General features: G+C 42.6%; 1 protein-coding gene across 1 annotated transcript in view; it reads left to right on the top strand.

Annotated features, from left to right (window-relative positions):
* The first annotated feature begins 12,948 nt into the window (after positions 1 to 12,948).
* LOC119365507 overlaps positions 12,949 to 20,465 on the top strand; it is a 13,995-nt gene continuing 6,478 nt past the window's right edge. The window contains exons 1-8 of the mRNA XM_037631151.1: positions 12,949 to 13,333; positions 15,428 to 15,967; positions 16,082 to 17,221; positions 17,425 to 17,749; positions 18,273 to 18,528; positions 18,626 to 18,842; positions 19,366 to 19,715; positions 19,887 to 20,405. Of these exons, the coding sequence (XP_037487048.1) occupies positions 13,253 to 13,333; positions 15,428 to 15,967; positions 16,082 to 17,221; positions 17,425 to 17,749; positions 18,273 to 18,528; positions 18,626 to 18,842; positions 19,366 to 19,715; positions 19,887 to 20,405 (3,428 nt within the window). The 5' untranslated portion in view covers positions 12,949 to 13,252. The remainder of the gene's footprint in view (positions 13,334 to 15,427; positions 15,968 to 16,081; positions 17,222 to 17,424; positions 17,750 to 18,272; positions 18,529 to 18,625; positions 18,843 to 19,365; positions 19,716 to 19,886; positions 20,406 to 20,465) is intronic.

Below are 20,465 nucleotides of genomic sequence, written 5' to 3'. Positions count from 1 at the left end.
CTCATGAGTTTAATTTTGCTAAGTTTCATAGACAACCTCGTGATAGAGAATCACCTAGTAAGGATGAGATTATTGGTCTTGCTTCCATTGCCGTACCTCCTACTGATCCGTTAGAACAATATTTGCTAGACCATTAAAACGAAATGTTTATGAAGGAAAGAAGGGAAATAGATGAAGTGTTCCTTAAACAGGAACCTATGCTGAAACATAACCTTCCCGTTGAAATTCTTGGGGATCCCCCTCCACCCAAGGGTGATCCCGTGTTTGAACTCAAACCATTACCTGATAATCTTAAGTATGCTTATCTTGATGAGAAGAAAATATATCCTGTTATTATTAATTCTAACCTTTCAGAGAAAGAAGAAGAAAGATTATTGAAATTCTGAAGAAGCACCGAGCTGCTATTGGATATACTCTGGATGATCTTAAGGGCATTAGTCACGTGTTATGCCAACACAAAATTACAGTGGAGAAAGATGCCAAACCAGTTAGAGATCCTCAACGACGACTGAATCCCAAGATGAAAGAAGTGGTAAGAAAGGAGATACTAAAGCTCCTTGAGGCAGGTATAATTTATCCCGTTGCTGACAGTGATTGGGTAAGCCCTGTCCATTGTGTTCCTAAAAAGGGAGGTATTACCGGTGTTCCTAATGATGAAGATGAATTGATCCCGCAAAGAATTATTACAGGTTATAGGATGGTAATTGATTTTCGTAAATTAAATAAAGCTACTAAGAAAGATCATTACCCTTTACCTTTTATTGATCAAATGCTAGAAAGACTATCCAAACACACACATTTCTGCTTTCTAGATGGTTATTCTGGCTTCTCTCAAATACCTGTGTCAGCGAAGGATCGATCTAAGACTACTTTTACTTGCCCTTTCGGTACTTTTGCTTATAGACGTATGCCTTTTGGTTTATGTAATGCACCTGCTACCTTTCAAAGATGCATGATGGCTATATTCTCTTATTTTTGTGAAAAGATTTGTGAGGTATTAATGGATGATTTCTCTGTTTATGGATCCTCTTTTGATGATTGTTTGAGCAACCTTGATCAAGTTTTGCAGAGATGCGAAGACACTAGTCTCATCTTGAATTGGGAAAAGTGCCACTTTATGCTGAATGAAGGCATTGTTTTGGGGCACAAGATCTCGGAGAGAGGTATCAAAGTTGATAAAGCTAAAGTTGATGCTATTGAAAAGATGCCATGTCCCAAGGACATAAAAGGTATAAGAAGTTTCCTTGGTCATGCTGGTTTTTATAGGAGGTTCATTAAGGACTTCTCTAAAATCTCTAGGTCTCTGACTAATTTATTGCAAAAAGATATTCCTTTTGTCTTTGATGATGATTGTGTAGAAGCATTTGAAATACTTAAGAAAGTTTTGATCACTGCACCTATTGTCCAGCCACCTGATTGGAATTTACCTTTTGAAATTATGTGTGATGCTAGTGATTATGCCGTAGGTGCTGTTCTAGGGCAAAGAGTTGATAAGAAATTGAATGTTATCTAGTATGCTAGTAAGACTCTTAATACTGCCCAGAGAAATTATGCTACTACAGAAAAAGAATTCTTAGCAGTTGTGTTTGCATGTGATAAGTTTAGACCTTATATTGTTGATTCCAAAGTTACTATTCACACTGATCATGCTGCTATTAAATATCTTATGGAAAAGAAAGACGCTAAGCCTAGACTCATTAGATGGGTTCTCCTGCTCCAAGAATTTGATTTGCATATTATTGATAGAAAGGGAGCTGAGAACCCCGTTGCAGACAACTTATCTAGGTTAGAGAATGTTCTTGATGACTCACTGCCTATTGATGATAGCTTTCCTGATGAACAATTAGCGGTCATTAATGCTTCTCGCACTGCTCCCTGGTATGCTGATTATGCTAATTACATTGTTGCTAAATTTATACCTCCTAGTTTTACACACCAGCAAAAGAAAAAGTTCTTTTATGATTTAAGACATTACTTCTGGGATGACCCACACCTTTATAAAGAAGGAGTAGATGGTGTTATTAGACGTTGTGTGCCTGAGCATGAACAGGAATAGATCCTATGCAAGTGTCACTCTGAATCCTATGGAGGACACCACGCTGGAGATAGAACTGCACACAAGGTACTGCAATCTGGTTTTTATTGGCCTACTCTCTTCAAAGATGCTCGTAAGTTTGTCTTATCTTGTGATGAATGTCAAAGAATTGGTAATATTAGTAGACGTCAAGAAATGCCTATGAATTATTCTCTTGTTATTGAACCGTTTGATGTTTGGGGCTTTGATTATATGGGACATTTTCCTGCCTATAATGGTAACACACATATTTTAGTTGCTGTTGATTATGTTACTAAGTGGGTAGAAGCTATTCCAACTAGTAGTGTTGATCATAACACCTCTATTAAAATGCTTAAAGAAGTTATTTTTTCGAGGTTTGGAGTCCCTAGATATCTTATGACCGATGGTGGTTCACATTTTATTCATGGTGCTTTCCGTAAGATGCTTGCTAAGTATGATGTCAATCATAGAATCGCATCTCCTTATCATCCGCAGTCTAGTGGTCAAGTAGAGTTGAGCAATAGAGAGCTCAAATTAATTTTCAAAAGACTGTCAATAGATCTAGAACGAATTGGTCCAAAAAACTTGATGATGCATTATGGCCCTATAGAACTGCATACAAAAATCCTATGGGTATGTCTCCTTATAAGATGGTTTATGGAAAAGCATGTCATTTACCTCTTGAACTTGAACATAAAGCATATTGGGCTATTAAAGAGCTCAACTATGACTTCAAACTTGCTGGTGAGAAGAGGTTGTTTGATATTAGCTCACTTGATGAATGGAGAACCCAAGCCTATGAGAATGCCAAGCTATTCAAAGAAAAAGTCAAACGCTGGCATGACAAAAGGATACAAAAGCGTGAGTTTAACGTAGGAGATTATGTGTTATTATTTAACTCTTGTTTAAGATTTTTTGCAGGAAAACTTCTCTCTAAATGGGAAGGTCCTTATGTTATCGAGGAGGTCTATCGTTCTGGTGCTATAAAAATCAACAACTTCGAAGGCACAAGTCCGAGGGTGGTGAACGGTCAAAGAATTAAACATTATATTTCAGGTAATCCTATCAATGTTGAAACTAATATATTAAAATTGTAGCCCCGGAGGAATACATAAGGGACACTTTCCAGAGCGTTCAAGACTCCGAAAAGGAATTGGTATGTGGTACGGTAAGTAAACCGACTCCAAAACAACTCCAATGGCAATTTTTATCAGTTTTGGAATATTTAAGAATTTTAGGAAGAAAGAAGTAGTCCGAGAGGGACACGAGGCCCCCACGAGAGTGGAGGGCGCGCCCCCCTGTCTCGTGGACACCTCGTGTGCCTCCCGGACTCTGTTTTCTTGCACGTTACGTATTTTGGTCGGTAAAAATTCATTATATATACTCCCAAAGGTTTTGACCACCGTATCACGCGAATATCCTCTATTTTCCATTTTGAGCTATTCCTATTGCAGATTAAGAGCAAGATGTCTTCTCAAGAGTCAGTCGGGGAGAGTCAGGTGTCTCACCCAACACCAGGTCCAGGAGCAAATAGCGACGCTTACCACTTTGGACCATCAACGGAGGATGAGATGGAGGCTGACTTGAAAAGGATAGATGCCATGGAGGAAGATCAAGAAGTCACCTCTCGTCTCCAAGCAGAATTCATGATGGGGGAACTACAGAGCTCTGCTATTCCAAATTCGGTCATCCCTTCCAACTTTAGATTTCTTTATTATGAAAATATGAAAAAGAGCGTCATTTGTTCTCCAGAAGCTATGCAGCATCCTTGGGTAAAGGGAGCTTTAGCCGTTACGGGCAAGCTTCGCAAAGAAGTTATGGACCTCAAACAACAAATCAATAAGCTCAAGGAGGAGAATCGTATCCTGAAGGGCATCATTGCCAAGAAGATCATAACACCAGCCGTGAGGAAGGAGACATAATCACATGAGTATGGGCACTCCCCTTGGCAACTGCCATGCTTGGGGGAGGTGCCCCGGTATCGTATCACCATCACACTCCTATCTTTACCGTTTTATTTAGTTCGATCCTTTTAGTAGTATCTTGATCTAGTAGATTGAAGTTTTGTTATCAAGTAGTTTTGAGTTTTGCTTTGTGATCTCTTTATGTAATCGAGTCCGTGAGCTATCTATAATAAAGATTAGTGTTGAGTCAAGGGCTTTGCTATGTGGCTATGATCCTAAGAAAGTAGAAAGAATAAAAGAGTTCATATTGATCTTATGGTTAGTGATGACTTCACACATAGAAAGTATGAGGCATAAAAGTTGTTGAGAGTTGATAAACATAGTTTTGGTCATCGTTGCAATTAATAGGAAGTGATAAGGAAAGAGAGGTTCACACACAAATATATTATCTTGGACGTCTTTTATGATTGGGAGCACTCATTAAGTATGACATGCTAAAAGAGTTGACGTTGGACAAGGAAGACAACGTAATGGCTTATGTTTTCTCACATCTCAGTTAAAGTATATTGTCATTGACCTTCCAAACATGTTGAGCTTTCCTTTTCCCCTCATGCTAGCCAAATTCCTTGCACCAAGTAGAGATACTACTTGTGCTTCCAAATATCCTTAAACTCAGTTTTGCCATGAGAGTCCACCATACCTACCTATGGATTGAGTAAGATCCTTCAAGTAAGTTGTCATGTTGCAGGCAATAAAAATTGCTATCTAAATATGTATGACTTATCAGTGCAGAGAAAATAAGCTTTATACGATCTTGTTGTGGAAGCAATAAAAGCGACGGATTGCATAATAAAGGTCCACATACAAGGGGCAATATAAAGTGACGTTCTTTTGCATTAAGATTTTGTGCATCCAACCCTAAACGCACATGAAAACCTCTGCTTCCCTCTGTGAAGGGCCTATCTTTTACTTTATGTTTTTTACTTTATGCTTGAGTCAAGGTGATCTTCACCTTTCCCTTTTTCATTTTATCCATTGTCAAGCTCCTCGTGTTTGAAAGATCATGATATATATATATCCAACTGGATGTAAGTTAGCATAGGCTATTATTGTTGACATCACCTAAATGTGAATACGTTGGGAGGCAACACAATAAGCCCCTATCTTTCTCAGTGTCCGGCTGAAACTCCATCACCACAAGTATTGCGTGAGTATTAGCAATTGTAGAAGACTACAAGATAGTTGAGTATGTGGACTTGCTGAAAAGTCTCTATTGTTGACTCTTTCTAATGTTATGATAAATTGCAATTGCTTCAATGACTGAGATTATAGATTGTTAGTTCTCAATGAAGTTTTTGAACCATACTTGACATTGTGAATTGATTATTCCCAGAGTATAAGAAATCATATGATAAAATCTATATATGTTGCTGTTACAAGAATGATCATGATGCCCTCATGTCCGTATTTTATTTTTATCGACACCTCTATCTCTAAACATGTGGACATATTTTTTGATATCGGCTTCCGCTTGAGGACAAGCGAGGTCTAAGCTTGGGGGAGTTGATACGTCCATTTTGCATCATGCTTATATGTCAATATTTATTGCATTATGGGCTGTTATTACACATTATATCTCAATACTTATGTCTATTCTCCCTTATTTTACAAGGTTTACCATGAAGAGGGGGAATGCCGGCAGCTGGAATTCTGGCTAGAAAAGGAGCAAACATTGGAAACCTATTCTGCACTGCTCCAAAAATCCTGAACCTCCACGAAACATATTTTTGGAATTAATAAGAATTATTGAGCAGAAGAAATACATCAGGGGGCCCACACCCTAGCCAGGAGGATGGGGGCGCGCCCCTATCTCCTGGGCCCCCTGGTGGCCCCCCGGTGTCCATCTTCTTCTATATGAGGGCTTTAACCCTGGAAAAAATCGTGGGCAAGCTTACGGGATGAAACTCCGCCGCCACGAGGCGGAACCTTGGCGGAACCAATCTAGAGCTCCGGCAGAGCTGTTCTGGCGGGGACACTTCCCTCCGGGAGGGGGAAATCATCACCATCATCATCACCAACGATCCTCTCATCGGGAGGGGGTCAATCTCCATCAACATCTTCACCAGCACCATCTCCTCTCAAAACCCTAGTTCATCTCTTGTATCCAATCTTGTCTCAAAACCACAAATTGGTACCTGTGGGTTGCTAGTAGTGTTGATTACTCCTTGTAGTTGATGCTAATTGGTTTACTTGGTGGAAGATCATATGTTCAGATCCTTAATGCATATTATTACTCCTCTAATTATGAACATGAATATGCTTTGTGAGTAGTTAGGTTTGTTCCTGAGGACATGGGTGAAGTCTTGCTATTAGTAGTCATGTGAATTTGGTATTCGTTCGATATTTTGATGAGATGTATGTTGTCTTTTCCTCTAGTGGTGTTATGTGAACGTCGACTACATGACACTTCACCATTATTTGGGCCTAGAGGAAGGCATTGGGAAGTAATAAGTAGATGATGGGTTGCTAGAGTGACAGAAGCTTAAACCCTAGTTTATGTGTTGCTTCGTTAGGGGCTGATTTGGATCCATATGTTTAATGATGTGGTTAGGTTTACCTTAATACTTCTTTTGTAGTTGCGGACTCTTGCAATAGGAGTTAATCATAAGTGGGATGCTTGTCCAAGTAAGGGCAGTACCCAAGCACCGGTCCACCCACATATCAAATTATCAAAGTACCGAACGCGAACCATATGAGCGTGATGAAAACTAGCTTGACGATAATTCCCATGTGTCCTCGGGAGCTCCTTCCTCATTATAAGAAATTGTCCAGGGTTATCCTTTGCTACATAAAGGATTGGGCCACCTTGCTGCACTTTATTTACTTTCATTGCTTGTTACTCGTTACAATTTATCTTATCACAAAACTATCTATTACCTACAATTTCAGTGCTTGCAGAGAAAACCTTACTGAAAACTGCTTATCATTTCCTTCTGCTCCTCGTTGGGTTCGACACTCTTACTTATCGAAAGGACTACGATAGATCTCCTACACTTGTGGGTCATCAGTGGCGCCCCCTCCTTTCCTTTCTCTCCTGAGGAGGGAAAGGCAGGAGGGGCCACCCCTCCCCTTTCCTTACCCTAGGGCCGGCCAGCCATGTAGAGGGGTGCACCAGCCCCGTAGTGGGATGGTGTGTCCCCTCCTTTGGCCCATTAAGCCCATACACTTATCGGGGGTGTTTGGAACCCCTTCCGGTGACCCGATGACTACCCGGTGCACTCCGAAACTATTTTGGTATCCGAATACCATTGTCCTATATATCAATCTTTACCTTTCGACCATTTTGAGACTCCTCGTCATCTCCATGATCTCATCCGGGACTCCGAACAACACTCAGTAACCAAATCATATAACTCATATAACACTATATCGTCAATGAACGTTAAGCGTGCGGACCCTACGGGTTCGAGAACTATATAGACATGACCGAGACACCTCTCCGGTCAATAACCAATAGCGGAACCTGGATGCCCATATTGGCTCATACATATTCTATGAAGATCTTTATCGGTCGAACCTTATGCCAACATACGTAATTCCCTTTGTCCATTGGTATGTTACTTGCCCGAGATTCGATCGTCGGTATCTTTATACCTAGTTCAATCTCGTTACCTGCAAGTCTCTTTACTCGTTCTGTAGTACATCATCTCGTAACTAACTCCTTAGTCACTATGCTTGCAAGGCTTCTTATGATGTGTATTACCGAGAGGGCCCAGAGGTACCTCTCCGATACTCGGAGTGACAAATCCTAATCTCGATCTATGCCAACTCAACAAACACCTTCGGGGATACCTGTAGAGCATCTTTATGATCACCTAGTTAAGTTGTGACATTTGATAGCACACAAGGTATTCCTATGGTATCCAGGAGTTGCATAATCTCATAGTCGAAGGAATATGTATTTGTCATCAAGAAAGCAATAGAAATAAATGGAACGATCAATGTGCTAAGCTAACGAATGGGTCTTGTCCATCACATCATTCTCCTAACGATGTGATCCTATTATGAAATGAAAACACATGTCTATGGTTAGGAAACCTTAACCATCTTTGATCAACAAGCTACTCTAGTAGAGGCTTACTAGGGACACGGTATTTGTTTATGTATTCACACACGTATCTAAGTTTCCGATCAATACAATTCTAGCATGAATAATAAACCTTTATCATGAATAATGAAATTTAAAATAACAACTTTATTATTGCCTCTCGGGCATATTTCCTTCAATTTAGACATATTCATATGCGTTGGTGCAATAATTTGCCTCCCTGCATTTTGGAGATTGTTGTCATAAACAGTGAGGGACTAATGTGTTTGCTAGTGCACACAAAGATTATAGGTCTCTGGAGTCAAGAGGAGTTTGGTATAAACTCCAAAGGCAGTCACCTGCATAGCAGTGAAGATCATCATCGAAGATTATGCGTGACGAAGTTGACCCCCAAAAATTGCTGAAGTGAAGCACTTGCTTCGGTACATGGTCCGAAGAAATTGACTACAGCCGAGAAGAATGAAGGCGGAGCAAAGACATAGTAATTTCTTTCGTAGTTTACTTTCTCTTTTCCTGAGTCATAGGACCACCATACTATCAAGAGAGGTATAGTGTTCGAAACTTATGTTTCTCTGATGCTAAACCGAAACCTGTGTGAGTTGAGAAAAATCTCTCTGTGTTTTGAAACAATACACGCCAGTCAGAGCCGCAGTTCTTCTTCGAAGCGATAGATTTGATTCGGACCGAGGAGTCAACTTACTTCTTCCTCAAGTAAAGTTGTCGGGTGCGTTTGAAATCCAACTGTTGGAAACGTGTCGGTTGGTCATTGGCTAGATGTCATGTCCAAAATGGTATTTTCCCCTCGGGAAGACCGCTTCTATAAATAGCCACCATGCTCAACATTATCTGTTGGTTGCTCCATGTGTTTCTGACAAGTTATCTGAGCACCCTTTCTCCCAAAAGATTTGAGTTTAAAATCCATTGAGAGAAACACTATGTTGTTTTGATAGTTTTATATCGTTGGCTTGTAGCTGTTATGTTTATTCTGTTGATGTGTACTAAGGGATTCAAAGTTTCTTGAAGGAAATTTGAAATCTTTCATTCACCCCCCTCTGATAGACATACGTCGTTCCTACAATTGGTATCAGAGCAAGGTACTCCTTATCTTTTCTATTTAGGTCTAACAACCCTTGAGTTTAAGTATATATTTAGTGAACTACGAGTCGAATATGAAGATCCCATCCTCGATGCGACGGACTATCCCTTCTGGAAGGAGAAGATGGAGATTCGTCTCAGTGCTACTAACGATGATATCTAGCATGTTGTGCAACACGGCTACATGATCGACATCCCAGGATATCTTAGTCCATGGGAGAAAAGACTCGTTCAGATGGATGCCCAAGCAAAGGATGAAATTTGCGATCATTTGTTCCGCACATAATTCCTTTGGTACAGAGGACTGGAAACTGCGAAAAAAAATCTATGACATCCTCGAGAAAATCATACATGCATTCGACAATAGCGAGAATGGTGAGTTCAGAAATTCTTATATGTGGCATCTAATATGTGAGTTGTTCACTCTCACACAGATAAGGAAAAGAGGCTAACATGGTGATGATACAACGGTGTTGTCAGATATAGTCACTTTACGATTGACGTGTGATGGCGTTGGATGGATATTCTGGGAGATTGGGAACACAAAACAAGAATGCAAATAGACTTAATTTTCGTGGGAGCTTTGACTAACATGGAGAAAATAAGGGGCTACAATTGCAGGTGGAGTTGTGCGAAGTCAAGGGGGTAGCGTCGGAGCTCATGATTAATGGTTCAAGTCCAAGGTACATGGAGGTTCGAGCACGGTTCCTTTAGGATGGCGAGCACATATTCGACAAGGTGGAGTGTTAAAATATATCTGTCGAGTATGTGCGAGTCAGGCTACAGTTGGACATGTAATTAGCAGTGGGTTAGGTGTTTGAGTCGAAGATGTGTAACCCGGGCCTATTATATATAGACACTGGGGTAGCCAAATAGACTAGACATAAGTTGTGGGCTAAGACAAAGATCACGAGAGGGACAACCCGGATGCATGTGGCATGGGTGGCCGGACCGGTCCTGGCGCGATGATTGGAGCTCTTTCTGATATCCTGGGCGGGCTTATCGTCGTCTATATCATGTCATTCGGTACATGAGGAGGAGCGCCCATAGTCATGCTCCGGGCATGTAGCTATGTTGGAGAACCTCCTTAACAAATATCTATGTCATGCTCATGCTTGTGTGATTGCTTGTCATCGACGGATTGACGTGTGCCTTGAATTATTTTAACGTATATAGTAATTGTAGATGGTGTTTTGCCTACAAGCTATCTGGCAGGATGCCGTATGCAAGCTCTCCACCTTCACGGGCACGACAGTTTACGACATGCTTTCCCTCGAGCTCAGGTCGTGGTTCCTCGAGTGCATCAACAAGCTACGACTTGGTTTCTTTGGTGTGGACATGAAGAAGCAAAGGGCAACACTCACCTCAAAAAAAAAAAACACTTGTCTTGTCGACTGTCATAATGTTTGCACCCCAAAGCACCTCGAAGGGCTCCGCGTCCACAACCTCCAACTCCTCAATTTTGCGTCGCACATTCATTGACGGGTGCCTTGAGAAGACAATAGGTGATTGCCCTTGGGCGGAGCTCCCCATGACGATCCATCTGAAAGCAGAGGCTTTGTTCTTGGTGGCTAGTAGGTGCATGAATTGCGACGACCGACACCTTCTTTTCTGGTAGGATAGATAGATCAATGGCATGAGTATGGAGCAGATCATGCATGCCTGAACCGCTTTTGTTTGTCAGGCTCGCGGCCAAGCAAGATACTGCCCTCGCGAGTGGCTTGGCCGACTTTGCCTTGGTCCGACACATCTAGGTGACCCATCTGTGCCGACCATTGTCAGGTTCTTGACCTTATGGACTGCAGTGGGAAGCCATCAGACCATAGCTGAACTAGGTCACTTCCAATGGCGCCTCATGATAAACACACAGTTCTGGGCAAGCTCGGGCCACCAAGTTTTCTTCCTTGGCTCGGAACTCACATCGTGCATCTGAGCTTTGGTCTTCTTGGGCGCTGCTGGATATCGAAGTCTTCCTCTGGCTTGCCCTCAAAGACAAACTTTGGGCGGCCAATCGCCTAGTCCGTCGTCATTTACCTCATCCGCCATGCTGCTTGTAACACGACTAAACTCCCGAGGATCTCGACCACATGATGATGCACTCCCCGTTTTCATGGGAAGCTTGGTTTGGCTTGTTGTTACCATACCGCCTGCACCACCTCACTTCAACTTTGATACCCCCTCCAATGGCGCTTGGTGGCCAACTATTGTCGACGCTGCCCCTCAGCCACATCCCATTGAGACCAGCTCCCTAATAGCAATGGGGCTCTGGTTCATATGGCTGGAGCGCAATAGCTATGTTTTCAAGAAAAACCACCCCCTTCCATTGGTCATCATAGCTAGGGCCACAGTGGAGCTTACTCTCCGGAAGCAAGCTAGGCATAGGAGACCATATCGCCGGCAGTGTGCTTTTCTTTATGTTGTCCAAGACCGCCTATGGCCAGTGGTGGTCTAGGGGAGGGGGAGGGGTTGTCATGCCACCCCCTCCAAAATTGGAAATTACTTTTTACTATGTTTTTAACATTACATATCTAACAAGTTAATGCTATGTTAAGATTGGTTGCCCATATTATGTTGATATTTAGAACAAATTATACTATTTATCGTGTAATTTTCACAAATTTTTAATTGTGGCACACCTCAATGGTAAGATTCTAGGTCCCCACAGTCTATGGCTTTTCGGTCGTAGACGGAATATTCTATCTGCTTATTTAGTACAAAAGATTCTAGGTCCCCCACAGTCTTGTGTGTTCTTGAAAGAGTAGCACCAGGTGGACGAAGTCCACTCCCAAGGCCTAGCCCCATGGAGGAAGGAGGCGACGGGTGGGGGACCCGACGCTAGCTCTTCAAATAAGCTCGTGAGGCGACGGGATCTGGCGTATTTGGAGGCGTTTGTTCCCTCTTTCTTCAGCCAACGACGTGGCGGCACAGGAGGTCAAGGTGCACTCGTTCCCATTATCCTGGAATCCATCGTCGCATCAGAGACAGGCTGCCGACCTTTAATCCGTAGCACCTACTGCTACTCAGTCCCGTGTTTCTTCTCAGCAAAGAAAGGACCTGAAAGCAGGTCTGGATGCGGCTCAGCGTTCGTTTCTTTTTCACCCGACTTCGGTTGGCGATGGAGCGCCGACAAGCCCCTATATATATATCCCAAGTGGCTCTGTCCCCGGCGATGGCGAGCTTGGCCTGGTGTGAGAGCCTCGTTGAAGGCGGCGGATCAAATTGCCGTCTTCTCCTCGTGTCCATCCAGGGGCCTCTCCGCAAAGTGATTGGACTGAGTTGTATTTTTGGTTTCCATCCGGGTCCTTTCTTTGCTGTACTGCAACTGCAATATACTTACACATGAGTTTATAATTTTTCTTTACCGAGCTGTTTGAGGTCCGTGGTGACCCGTCACCCGTTTAGGAAAACGTAGCGCTAGCGAAACACATGCGTGGCAGCGTGGGAGGAGAACACATGCGTGGTCTGCCTATCGTACTAGTGCTACTTGGGAGGAGAAGAGAACACGGCGTGAACCACCCCGGACCGGTCGCCCCGGAGAAGAGAAAAAGAAAGGAACGACCAAACCCAGCAAGGAGAGAGCACGCTTCCACTGCCTGCACATTTTACCATGGCCATTTTTCACCGTAGCAACCGCGGCGCTCCCCAGTCTCTCTCTCGCTCTCACAGAGGTTCATTCACTCACGGGCTCACCGCGTCTGCCTGCCACCCTCCCCTCCCCATCCCTCCTCTTTTTACCCGCCCCGTGAAGAAGGGCCCGCGTCCCCAACAAGGGAGGGCAGCAGCAGCCTCTTTCCCTCCCCCAGAAGCAAAAGGTTTCTGCGCCGATCGGTCTGAGCCCCCCTCCCTTCCCCATTTTGATCGCCCCTGCTTTTCTCTCCTCTGCTCTGCTCTCTCTGCTTTGCTTTGCTTTTCTCCACCACCTTGACTCCTCCTCCACACGGCCAAGACCGCCACAACCAAACCCCCTTCCCCCTCATCCTCCTCCCCCCTGCTCGCAAATGCCGCCTGCTTGCTCGGCTGCTCGCGCGTGACCGGCCAGCGCTTCAGAGGAGCGCGGCAGCCCCGGCCGTCCGCCACTGCGCCGGAGACATGGGGGAGACGGATTTGGAGGAGGTGGTGCTCTCCTGGACGGCGCAGGAGATCAGCGACGACGACCTCTACAGGGACAAGGTACGCCCACCTTCGCCATCCACCCATCCTTCCTCCCCGACGACGGTCTCCGCGGCCGCGCGCGCGGTTTTTGCAAAGCGTGGCCCTTTTTTTTTCCTTCTGCTCGGTCCGAATCTGCTTGTAGCACGTCGTACGGACCCCGGACCGGCGAAGCGCGTGCATCGCTTCTGCTGCTCCTGCTTAAGTCCGGCGATTAGTATCTTTGGTCGATCCGTCGCGTCCGGTGGAGGTGGAGCACGCTGCCGTTCGCCGCGTTCTGTACCAGTCGATTTGGGGCCGTGCGCTAGGGTTTTTGAGGGGGTTTCTGTCCACGTGTGCCGGGTGCCATTAATGGGCTGTCTGTGCCTGATGATGGCAGCGTATGTAATTGCTCAGCGTCTGGTGGCGCATGATATGTCCATTGGGAATTACATGTTGCTGTTGCTTGTTGGTGCCATATGTGACTAATTCGGGCTAAAGTGGGTGTTATGCACCATTCTTATGCTACTGATCGATTGCCCATTTCTCTTGAAAAGAATGACACTGTTTTGCTAGGTCCGTCATGTGCCACCATTTGTCAAGTGTTGTACTGGGCAGGCTGTAGCACCATCTAGTCTCATTCCCAAAAAAGTTACATAAGACGTTTTTAAAATGCCTGCTGGGAGATGATACGTGCGTAAGTCATGTGTCCTAACGAGAGAGATACATCTTGCGATGTTGTACAATTTCAATTTGGCATCAGAAATTATATGTTGTTGAGCCTTATGTTGATCCCTGCTTGTTGACTCTGTTTGTCACATGCCATTTCTGTGCTTAAGGAGCTGTTGGTGAATCTTTTGCTACCTACAATCGTATTTCATTTATCACCTCTTTTGTGTTCAGGTCGAGACTGTTCCCTGCAACTTTAAGTCTTTTTTTGCAAGCTTGAGCCTTCTTTTTTTCGAATCTGTGTGTACGTATGGACCCTGGACCGGCCAAGCGTATCCATGCATATGCGTGCTAGGTTTCTGGTTGTGCTTAAATCTGCTGGTTTTCCTTGATTGACCGCTTTTAGCGTGCTGTTGTTCGCTGCCTTTTATGCGCAATCCAAGTTGGGTCAGTTGGATGCTCCAAATGGCAAAATGGTTGTACTCTGTCTGTCTGTGGTCATGCGCCAGGGTTTAGTAAGGGTTTTCTGTCCACGGGTCATGGATGTGCAATTGGCATGTGCTGATGGCAACACATTTTTTGCACGCTAGGTGACACGTGGTGTTTTCAGGGAATTACATGTTGCTGTGAGTGCCATATGTGCTGATTCAGGCAACTAGATGTTACATATAATTTTTATGTTACTGATCGAGATGCCCATTTCTTTTGAAAAGGATGACACACTAATTTGCTATGCCCATGATTTTCCACCATTTGTCAAGTGCCCGTCTCATGCTAAAATGCATTAGATAATATGCGGTGTAAGTTTTAAAGGTCTGTTGGGAAATGATAGGTGTGTAAGTCATATATGTATCCTGATGTGAGAGAGATACATATCGCGATGCTGTACAATCTGGTGGAAGAAACTATAAATTTGTTTTTTGCTATGCAAAATTATGTCTATGACCTCTTTTGTGTTTAGATTGGGACTATTTCCTGCAATTTCTTGTCTTTTTTTGCAAGCTTGAGCCTTTTTATTTTTCGGAACCTGTGCGTATTTATGGGCCCCGGACAGGCGAAGCGTATGCATGCATATGCGCGCTAGGTTTCTGGTTGTGCTTAAATCTGATGTTAATTGCATTTAGCGCGCTGTTGTTTGCTGCCTTTTATGTGCAATCGAAGCTGGGTCAATTGGATGCTCCAAATGATGGTGCTCTGCCTGTGTGGTCCATGCGCTAGGGTTTCAAGGGGTTTTCCGTCCATGTGCCATGAATGTGCAATTGACATGTGCTGAGTGGTACGTCAATGCCGTCAATGCTAGAACAACTCAAGCCCTGTATTGAACCTTGCTTGCTCTTGCAGTAGATGAAATTGACCAGATAGCTATTTTGCTAGCATTACTTACATGCCATTCTTGTGCTCAAGAACTGTTGGAGAATCTTTTGCTACCCATAACCATATTTCATCTATGACCTCTTTTGTGTTTAGGTTGAGACTATTCCCTGCAACTTCAAGTCATTTAATCACTATCTCACGTCGTATCGTGTGCCTCTGATTGAAGAAACAAGATCAGATCTGTGCTCATGCCTTGAACTCATCAGTGAAGCACCCTCGTCGAAAATACTTTCCATGGAGGTAGCAGGAAAACCAGGATCATACTTTATGGATGTGGACTTTTGGGACAATGATGCTGGTTTTTCTACTGGGGCTTATTCTGCGAGGAATGGTGACATCTATATTTTGTCTAGCATAAAACCTGAAGCTGCAGAGGACTTAAACCGCCATGGTGTGACATATTGCTTGGCAATGGTCACTGAGGTTTCTGTGGATGATGAATACCAGAAGGGCTTCAGAGTCAAAGTTGCAAAGAATAATTGTTTGGAAGAAGAAGATTTAAACAAACTCAAGCATGCAATATTTCTCAATAATATCACGACAAACACACGGATATGGAAAGCACTTACCTTCGATACACACATGAATGAAAATTTCACAGTAATCAAGTCGCTTTTAGCCCCCACAAATCTGGTAATATGAAATGAATTTTCGCATTTTAGTTTTACTTGCTATTTTCATCACCATTATAAATTGGTATACATGGGGCCTAACTTTTTGAGCTCCTTTTTGTTGGCTCTGTTGCAGGGTGAGGATGTTTGCCGTATGTGTGCTAAAAAGGATGGGGGCTGTTTGGCTTCTTACACAGAGCAACTACTGTCAGTTAAGCTTAATCAATCGCAATTAGATGCTATTGAATCTGTCATCTCAGCTGTACTATGTGGGCATATGAACCGCGTGAAGCTTATATGGGGTCCACCAGGCACTGGGAAGACCAAGACGGTTAGCGCTTTACTGTGGGTTTTGGCGTGTTTGAAATGCAGAACTCTTACCTGTGCTTCCACAAATGTTGCTGTTGTTGGAGTTTGCACTCGTTTCCTTCAGAACTTGAAGGATTTCAATGAGCACATTGACAACATTTGTCTACCTTCTTCTCTTGGAGATATCTTGCTATTTGGGAACAGGTCTAACATGGACATCACCGAGGATCTTCAGGAAGTTTTCTTGGACTTTCGTGTCGATGAACTTGTGGAATGCTTTTCATCATTGTCCGGATGGAACTACAGAATAGCTTCAATGATATCCTTTTTTGAAGACTGTGCTTCACGGTATGATATGCTTCTTGAGGATGATGGCAAAATTGATCCAGTGTGCTTTCTGGACTTCATAAAGAAACAATTTGATGCGACAGCAATAGCTCTGAAAAGATGCATAATGAGTTTGTGGGTTCACCTTCCTGGAAGGTGCTTTTCTCGTGATAATGTCATAAATATATCTTCATTGCTGAATATGCTGGAAAATTTTGGGACCCTTCTGTGCAACGTAGACTTGACCGAAGAGGGTTTGAAAAGGAGCCTTGGTTACCTGTCAACTGAAAACTCTGTTTGTGCACAGCCTATATCTTCTGTTGAGAAGGAACTGGACGGAGCAAGGTCTTCATGCCTTAAATTGCTTAAAGATCTGCTACACTCGCTTAATTTACCCACTGGAGTAGGCAAAGACTGGGTCCAGAGCTACTGCATACGTAATGCAACACTTCTTTTCTGTACCGCGTCTAGCTCTTATCGGTTACATCACATGGAGATTGCACCCCTTGATGTATTAATTGTTGATGAGGCTGCTCAAGTGCGCGAGTGTGAATTGGTGATCCCACTACGTCTGCATTGGTTAAAACATGTTGTTTTGGTAGGAGATGACTGTCAGCTGAGAGCAATGGTTAAAAGCAAAGTAAGGTTTTGCCTCACCCTCTTTATATTGTCTTGTTTCCTTTATTAGTTATATTGGTGCATTTATCAACAAGATAAACTTCTGATACTGAAACACTTTCTTTCCTTGAAAAAAATGTAACGGCCTTATCTTTCTTTCATGTTCCATTGTTATTGATCTGTTTTTGATATTCTTAAGTCTTACCTTTCATTGTTTATCTCTAGGTATGCAAAGAAGCTGGATTTGAGACCAGTCTATTTGGGAGATTGGTTATGCTCAAATTTGATAAACATTTGCTGAATATACAGTATCGCATGAATCCTTGTATCAGCTTATTTCCAAATACTCAGTTTTATGGGAGGAAGATTTTAGATGGTTCCAATGTCCTGTCTCCAAGTTATAACAAGGATTACACATGCCTCCCTTTTGGCAGCTACACGTTTATAAATGTCACTGATGGAAGGGAAGACAAAGAGGGCACAGGAAACAGTCGCAGAAACATGGTTGAAGTTGCTGTTGTTTTGCACCTAATCCATACCATCTTTAAATGTATGTCTAAGCTCAGCTCTATCCTTTCTTTAACCTTAATGTTTTCCTTTCTAGTTTTTTTTACAAAAGCACTTGGCTAATGTAACATGGGATCTTTAGAAGCTTGTGTGGTCTTCCATTCTTGTGCTGCATACTTGATAACATTCATTGGTAGAAAGTTGTTCTCTGCAATAGTGTACGTCTGAGAAGTTTTCTATGTGTATCTCGTGATATGGTAATTGCATCAATCCAGCTTTATGAATTTTAATTCTGTTGCACTGTTCGGCAGACAATTTACATTTTTATTTAGAAAAAGGAGAACATTAAGTAGATGAAACATTTATGCTCTGTTAGAGTAGTTGGCCACTGCATGTGCCCGCTTTAGTAAATTTTATTATCTTCAGACTTTGTAGTGGAAAAGCAATGATATGTCAATGATTTGGGGTTACATCAACTTAAATTTGCTGAAGAAATTCTTCCAGTAGCCTTGTCCAAAGATTGGTCCCTAAAGTTCAGTAAGCATACCACTTATGTTTTTGTGCAGCTTGGAAAAGAACAGATCAAGGGCTCAGCATCGGTGTGGTCTCTCCATATAAAGCTCAAGTTGATGCAATTAAAAGTCGGCTTGGCAAAAAATATGATACATGTGATGGCTTTCATGTGCGGGTGAAGTCCGTTGATGGTTTCCAAGGAGAAGAGGATGATATAATAATACTATCAACTGTTAGATCCAATGGGAGAGGAGTTGTTGGATTTCTTGCTGATAACCAAAGAACAAATGTTGCTCTTACTAGAGCAAGGTGTGCATCAATATTTTTGCGGTCCCTTGTTCTATTGCTGTTCGAAGTATGTCAGACTGGTGATATAAATTATCTGATGGATGCTTTATTCTTGCAGGCACTGTCTTTGGATTGTTGGGAACGCTCATACACTGTATAAAAGTGGGACTGAATGGACAGACCTTGTTGCTGACGCAGAGAGACGTAAATGTGTTTTCAGTGCCACTAATGACGCAACCATGTGTAAGTTGGTTGTGCAAGTAAAGCAAGAGCTTGATGAACTTGACGATCTTCTTAATGCTGATTCGGCAGTTTTCAGCAATACTAGATGGAAGGTAATTACCATGGTTTCAGCCAGTTTGACTTTGACCATACTTCATATTTTCTACTCCCTCCGTCCCAAAATAAGTGTCTCAACTTTGTACTAAGCACTAAGCTTGAGACACTTATTTTAGGACGGAGGGAGTAGTTACCAACAATGCAAACCACATGTATGTACATGTGTCTTATGAGGCTCATGCTGAATGTACACTTCCTTTATAGTGTGATTTTGTTTGTATTCATGAATATACATGCAAACCACATGTATGTACATGTGTCTTATACTTTTTGGAATCATGTGTGTGGTTCACTTGTCTTTGCTATGCTGTTTGCTCTGTAATTGAATTGTGAGAGGTTTGGAATTAAGATTTTCAGGATATGTGCTACTTTGTACCATGCTATGTCAATTACGCGGTTCTTTTCTATATAGTACCATCTTGTGAACCTCGTAGTATTCTTGAAGAACACACTGTTCTTTCTTGTTTGTCATATACACTTTTTCTCATGTTCCATTTTTGGTATTCATATTTTCAACAGGTCATTCTTAGCGACGAGTTTAGAAAGTCTTTCACCAAACTAAAATCACCACAGCTCAGGAAGGAAGTACTCCAAAAGCTTATCAGACTCGGAGATGGTTGGAGGACAACAGTTAAGAACATTGATATACCTGGTGCTTCTCATCTTGCAAAAATATACAAGGTCAGAAACCTGTATCTTGTTTGGAGTACTGACATGGAGAAAACCGAAGGAAGGTATTTTCAGATAATAAGAATTTGGGACCTAGTGTCACAGCAAAATGTTGCCAGAACTGTTCAACGTCTCGAGAATCTGTTTTCCATGTACACAGATGATTACCTGGATCATTGCAGGAGAGTGCAGACACAGGGGTATGAGTTTCTTTTATTGTTATTATTAATGGGCTATAGTACTGTGGTTACTTGGATTTTTGTATACTTATGATACTTAGAGAGATGAACTGTTTGTGAATAGTCATGCCTACAAATGAACCGCCTGTAGACATTCTTCTAATTTTTGCCCTCCTTTGTTGTGTATAACAGGAAACTGGAGGTTCCTATGGTTTGGCATATTGAGCATGATATTATCCGCTATAACAAGGATTGCAAAGCTGATGCTTATGAGGAGCATGATCTCGTGGATACATCATATGCCATGGAGAATTCAAAAGTTAGCGAAAGCTTCTTGCTAATGAAATTCTACTCTTTATCATCTGGTGTGGCAAAGCATTTGCTGACAGCTACTGATGGATCTGAAATCGACATCCCCTTTGAACTGACTGATGAAGAGCAGGAGATAATCCAATTCCCGCTCACTAGTTTTATACTTGGGAGGTCAGGCACCGGAAAAACCACTGTATTGACAATGAAACTGATTCAAAAAGAGCAACGGTCATTGATTGCCTCCCAAGGTCTACATTTGGGAGATGATTTATCAGGGCTGGATCACAAAAATATTATGCCACTGAAGGACGCAGGAGAAAGTTTTGTGAAACAAGTGTTTATCACTGTAAGCCCAAAGTTGTGTTCAGCCATAAAAAATCACATTTCTGGACTTAAAAGGTAAATCTGTTGAACTAGAGCTCTACTTAGAAGTTTGTACGTGTTTCACACCATTTTGGA

This window comes from Triticum dicoccoides, chromosome 2B (genome assembly GCF_002162155.2).
Source record: "Triticum dicoccoides isolate Atlit2015 ecotype Zavitan chromosome 2B, WEW_v2.0, whole genome shotgun sequence".
Lineage (NCBI taxonomy): Eukaryota > Viridiplantae > Streptophyta > Magnoliopsida > Poales > Poaceae > Triticum > Triticum dicoccoides.
The sequence above is the reverse complement of the archived record's forward strand: the minus strand, read 5'-3'. Positions and strand labels throughout refer to the sequence as shown.